This window comes from Podarcis pityusensis (assembly GCF_964106645.2).
Source record: "Podarcis pityusensis genome assembly, chromosome: 4".
In the NCBI taxonomy this organism is placed as follows: Eukaryota; Metazoa; Chordata; class Lepidosauria; order Squamata; family Lacertidae; genus Podarcis; species Podarcis pityusensis.
The window spans coordinates 78,423,655-78,430,059 of NC_138027.1; the positions used below are offsets into that span (position 1 = coordinate 78,423,655).

Sequence of the window (6,405 nt, forward strand, 5' to 3'; positions counted from 1 at the left end):
TAGAAACTGGAAAATAAAGTAGTATATATATATGGGTATCTTGGGAAGTTTTTCTTCTCCCCATCCCATCCCAAAATCAGATACATGATAGATAGATAGATAGATAGATAGATAGATAGATAGATGATAGATAGATAATAAATATAGATAGATATGGACACACACACACACCCCATACTTGGAAATACTACTCTTATAAAAGAAGGGTTAATGCAGAGGTAGATAACATCAGACTCAGGGCCAAGACATAGTCTCCAGGCTGATTTATCTGGTCCTCAGTTGTTTCACTGCCTCATTGCTCCTGCCAAAGCAACACCTCTCCTTGCTTTTGCCTCACACCCTGCTTGAGAGTTTTTGCCTAGCTGGAAGGTGTCCTTGAACAGTGACAATGTGTTCTGCTTGTCTGGAAGGAGAGGTGAATTGGTGTAAAAACCTGAGTTTTAGGTGAGTGCGATGTAGCCTGTTGTCAAAGGTAAGAATCACATCCATCAATCCACCCAACTTTTGTCTCCGGCCACAACCGCCGCTGGCAGTGGACACCCCTGAAAAAGTTTCTCCAAAGTGAAATGCTCCAAATGGGGCTCCAAACGCTGCCCTCAGTGCAGAAGTCAAAGCTTCATTTGTGCTGATCTGGTCATAATACTCGTGTGCCTGCATTACAGATTGGAACCAGACAGAGTATGGTGATTCAGACCCCAAAGACAACTATGAAGCTGACATGATTTTACCCATCGTCCTCCAGTACCTTTGCCCAGTGTATATCTCCTTCTTTGGCCTCGGGGCAGTGTCTGCTGCTGTCATGTCATCTGCCGACTCTTCCATCTTATCGGCGAGTTCCATGTTTGCCCGGAACATCTACCAGCTTTCTTTTCGGCAAAGTGTAAGATTCACTATTTCAACCACAGTTTCGTTCTGCGATAGGATTAGCCATGCTGCCAATAGTGACTGGTGGCACAATGAACACAGAAAGAAAAACGAGCACTTAATTGTTTCTGAGCTGCACAAAATATAGAGATATGAGCAGGGCTTCCCCCCCCCCCCAGCTTGAAGTCACTGGAACTTAGTTCCAGCACCTCTCAGGTGGGTGCCATTGCCATTCCAAGAGAATGTGGGAGGTGCTGATTGTGACCTCTTTTTCTAGAAAAATAGCCCTGGATATAAGGAACCTACAACTGTAGCTTCTGATGCCCTGAAACTCTGGGCTGTGTGCAAATGCCTGCCTGCTTCTACCCATAAGGAACAAGGGAAGGCAATTCAATGCCTTGAGCACACATTAAATTGGTACACAAAGAAGGCCGGATTTTCTTGGTAAACTCAGTGGTTGTATATTCTGAGCAATGATCCTCTGCCTCAGTTCAAGCTACCTGTTGAAGTTGATTCACAATCCTCCCCTGTCATTTTGCTGTGGCGCTGCACTGAGCTAAGTCATAGTTTGGCTTAGTGCATCTTCCAAATCTGGGATCACTGTTTAGGTCTCTCCAGATTAACCTCAAGCTGCAACCAATGTTTGTTCTATTGTATACAGCTCATGGTCTGTGATATTTCAAGACCTGTTCTTGACTTCAGTAATATTAAGTGCCATGTCCTACAACAGGATTTCCTCTCCAAAGCTCTGTAGTCATTGGAGATTTGAAGAGTGAACTTGATAAATATCAGAATCCTTTCAGGTCAGTTTGGTTATGGATGTCTAAGATTCAAGAGTTTCTTTTCCGCTAATCGCGTTAAATCTATATAATTCTGTCCTTTATGGATATTCCTGTAAGAAAACTCACTGGTAGAAAACAATGTTTTGTTCCTTTCTTTTACAGGCGTCAGACAAAGAAATTGTCTGGGTCATGCGAATTACCATTTTTGTGTTTGGAGCAGCAGCAACAGCGATGGCCCTACTAGCTCAGTCGGTCTATGGGCTCTGGTACCTCAGTTCTGACCTGGTTTACATCATCATCTTCCCCCAGCTCTTGTGTGTCCTCTTCATCAAAGGAACCAACACCTACGGCGCCGTTGCAGGGTATCTGTTTGGTGTCATACTACGAATTACTGGAGGAGAACCGTATTTGCACTTGCAACCCTTGATTTTCTATCCTGGTTGGGATCAAGAACAGCAAATTCAGAGATTCCCTTTTAAAACATTAGCCATGCTTACCTCTTTCTTCACTAACATTGGAGTATCCTACCTGGCAAAATACTTATTTGAAAGCAGCACTTTGCCACCCAAATTTGACTTCTTGGATGCCGTTGTTGCGAAGCATAGTAAGGAGAACATGGACAAGGCCACTCTTGTGAAAAGTGACAATATTGTTTTAAACGAGTTGGCCCCTGTGAACCCTCGACACAGTTTGACTCTAAGCAGCACCTTCACAAACAAAGAGGCCTTCAGTGATATTGATTCAAGTCCCGATGTATCCGCAGCAGAAGATAATTGACAACGGCCCCACAGAGGAGAGAGATCGCTTTCACATCCCCCACAATGCAACAGGGTATGCAACAAAGGGAGATCAGAGGTGTTTTAGTTGAGGGAGAAAGAATGGACAGGGAACAAACAAACAAAAACCACTGCACAATCCTCTTCAGCTCATTTCTAGGAATAGTCTGTGGAATAAATTGTTGTGTTTTACGATAAAATGCACTGGAATAGAATAAGTTGCTCTACTAGCATTTGAATGAAGCCAAGTAACTTAGTATTTGGGAGGGGAATGTTTGAAAATAAAAAGATTAAGTAACTTTTTTATTTTAAAATTACTTTTATTCAGGTACCTGAAAGAATCAACTATAGCCATAATGAATGTTCAGCATCTGGTTCGGAGGAAGTGTAATAAGCAATCCCTACTACAGATGAACAGAACCCCCATGCAATTCATTTGTTGCTTGGTTGTACCATTTCAGTGTGTAGGACAGTATTGAATGTTTCAATTAAACTTGGAAATGAACTGCGAATTGGAAGGGCAATTGGAGAGGCATCACTCCATTGAGTTTGGGTCCATCTGGTTTAATAATAATAATACTAATAATTTTATTATTTGTACCCCACCCATCTGATTGGTTTATTCAGCACCTCAGCTGCTAGGCAGTCCTCCCCTGCCAATCCTCCCTCCCAAGCAATGAAAACCTTAATTTTGCAAAGGGAACATGAGCAACCAACATCAGGGAGGGTTCACTACATAAGGGAGGAAACTTGTGGTGCTTCCTTCTAACTGAAACTGATGCTAAGGAGTGTTGTTTCCCGCTGGGAATTAGGGAGTTTGTCATTTTCTCCCTTCAAATTGAATTGGGAGGCGGGGGACGATGACTAAAAATGCTATGCATCTCAGCCAGTATTTGCTGATCTTCATGGGTTTCAATTCATGAAGCAGAGAAAACTACAAATCCCATGATCCCCTGAGGAAAACTATATTTCTTGGCTGCTACTTCTAGCTAAAAGCACCCCTGACTATGGGCCATGATGGCTGAGGAATGGGAATACAGTGCAAGGCTTAGATCTCCTCTTGCCCTAGCCCACTGATATTCCATTTAGGAGAACAAAACTACATGGAGAGATCCATTCACAGATCTCTTACATAGCATATGATTTGATTCCGAGTAGATCCGATAATGGGATAATGAACCGTGCTAATTGTTTCGTTTCAAAATTAAATGATGCAAATTTCCATCCAAAAGTATTTCATTTTTATTAACATTTATTAATATCTCGGGAGTTCCAGAAGTTCACTCTGAGAACTACTTCACCCTGCCCTTTATGAAATGGGGGGCAGGGGGAGGGGGCAAATAATGAATTGCTGTAAATGTGCTTTCCTGAGTGTCAAAGCAAAACTATGGATAAGTTGCGGCATTTTTAAGTAATCAGATTTTTTGCAGCTTGGTACATTTCTAGTGTAGCAGGTTCCCACATTTCTACCCAGGTTTATCATGGCTCAGCAATCAGGACTCATCTTCCTGTATCGCAACAGGGAGTATCTTAACAACAAGAAGAAAGTAGGAATGTTTTAACCCTATCACACAGTATTTCAAGTCAGGACAGCTGGCACAAGGTAGACGAGAAGGAAGCAATATTTTGCAGTGGTTTCCCTATGTTTTCTGTGAAGGCACCCTCACAACATTGATGGCCGAAGGTTCAGAGGGCCTCCCTAGTTGCATAGCCTTTCCTATGGCCATCTCTTAAAATGATTGTATGAGCATACACTGTTGCACAACAGGATGGCCTGTAGCACTTCACGGACAAAAACCTTGCCGTAGCACTGTTCAGAGCACCACAAAAAGCTGGCAAATGATCTGTAATCATTCTGCTGTATGTGCCAGATGGGAAATCTTTGAGCCGATTGGCTGGGTGCACATTTTTGTCACCTGTATCCAGAGATATATAGAAAGAAATGTACAACCAAAGACTGAAAGGTGATTCTTGTGCTGAGTTTTTCAGGTGCTGGGAATTTCCAGGACTGGGAACTGGCCGCTCTTCCCTCTATGACTTTTTCATATCTTCACTCAAAACATTTAATGCATACACTGGCCTGACAGCAGAATCCACATCTGAAGTCAAGTCCATTCTGAGGGTCGGGTAGGCAGCAATCTGCGTAGTCAGACAGTTCGGAGGACAGAGAATCCACAGGACCAAGGGTCCAGATGGAAAGCAGGAAGCAGCTAGGTAGGGCTGGGAACCCCAGGCTGCTGCTGAGAGCTACATTTAAGAATGATGGAGCCAGCTAGCTCTCACCAGTGCCATCTCTCCCATTTCCTCGATAGCTGATCAGCTGAAGGTGGAGTCACTCCGCCTTCTCCTCTTCAGGCTGCTGTTCAACAGGCAAAGCTGACTCCTGGACCAGGACAGGCCCAGTCCATGAAGGAAGGATTCCCGTAGGCTCAACAGAGACCTAGTTCCATCCCTGCGTTTGCACCTGCAGGCAGGGAGGAGGGGTGAGAAACAGGGTCTCTTGCAGTTACAAAAATCCTCCATTTATGTGGGCACTGTGCCCGTGTGGGACTGGATTACGCTCTTTCTTATTTTTATCCGTTGTTTGTTCTTTCTGTACATGAGTGAGAGGGAGCCTCCCCGCCACAGCTTCAGATAACTAGCAATGGTTATTGAAACTGTATGTCTGTCGCACTGCAACAGCCCATTGAGCAACATGGCGCAAGGGCTCAGCCAAGTGGGGTTTTTAGGGTAGGAAAGGCTCAGATATGGACAGGAGAGCCAAGCCCTGTAAAGCCCACAGAGTGGGTTCTCCATCACTCCATCCTGTGCCCATTGGAACGGGCACCCATTGGGTGACCAAGAACAGGTGGAACCAGAGGCAATAGCAGTCAGAGCCAGCTAATGCTAGTTTCATCCCCTTGCTGCGTTGAACAAGAGAAGCATTGAGACTTTGAGGGTGGTAGCTGATAGGCATGTCCTGGACAGGTTGGTTGAAAGAGGGGCAGGTGGAAGTTGCCTGGGGGCAAACTGAGGTTGGTGGGGCAGTGCCCCATTTGCCCAAACTGATCAAGTTTCACTGCTATTAACAGTGGCACAGCTTTGCACAAGCTAGAAGCTGCAGGACTTCTTTTTTCTGCAATGCTAAGACAAGGGGATGGGACTAGGTTCTAAGCCTGTCCACAGATGAGCCCATGTCAACAGTACAATATTATTTTATCTCTTGTTGCCCTCAAGGGCTGGTGATAGATGTACATTACTAACCTTACGAGAGCCTCAAATGAATGTAAACGTTAACGGTGTTAATCATATACACAGCAACAATAAGATCTTAGCCTTTTATTTTCATAGAGTATGGCCATTTAATCTTTGAAATGTATCTAAAATATTTTAAATAGTAGAAAGAAAATGGTCAAGATCACCTGTCTACCCTTCAAGCTGATTTGACTGAGTAAAACGTGCAACTCATCAGTATATAATTGTAAGTCTGCTATTTAAACAGGGTAGTAATTGTGGCTATTATTTGTTAATAGATGTATATTTTTGTCTGTGTCAGAAATATATTAAAAATGGTTGGATCTAATAAGAACCATGCTGTAGATGTGTAAGTTTTCTCTCTGCATGTGCAATGTATTTCAATAGTGCCCAAGAGGTTCAGAGGGGAAATGTCAAATATTGTCTAGTTTTGGCTTTGTTTTTGTCCAGCTATTTAAAAAATATATACATTTATTTTATTATTAAGCAACGTGTGTTGTGTCTGACATATAACGAAACATTTTGCTCTTGAAATATCTGCAGAGTTTTAAAGAAAATAACACCTAGGATTCCTGGTCATTTATGGCTATCAGACAGATTTCTAGATAAAATGCCATTTTAGCTTCCCAAAAACTCTGTGAGGTAATCTAGGACGTTTGTGAGAATGTAAGTCTGAGGCCAACAGTGAGGCTGGCTAAGTGTCTACAATTCAGTCTAATGTGGAAATAAAATCGTTTCCTATCTCTGCT

General features: G+C 43.1%; 1 protein-coding gene across 6 annotated transcripts in view; it reads left to right on the top strand.

The window, feature by feature from the left end:
• The window catches only part of SLC5A7 (solute carrier family 5 member 7), a 32,824-nt gene extending 26,682 nt beyond the window's left edge, over positions 1-6,142 (top strand). For 5 of the 6 annotated variants that reach the window (XM_081003103.1, XM_081003104.1, XM_081003102.1 and 2 more), the window contains 2 exons: positions 663-880; positions 1,809-6,142. In XM_081003103.1, coding sequence (XP_080859229.1) covers positions 663-880; positions 1,809-2,423 — 833 coding nt within the window. In that variant the 3' untranslated portion in view covers positions 2,424-6,142. The remainder of the gene's footprint in view (positions 1-662; positions 881-1,808) is intronic. The other variant, XR_013985381.1, reaches the window with a different exon arrangement.
• Positions 6,143-6,405: the final 263 nt, after the last annotated feature.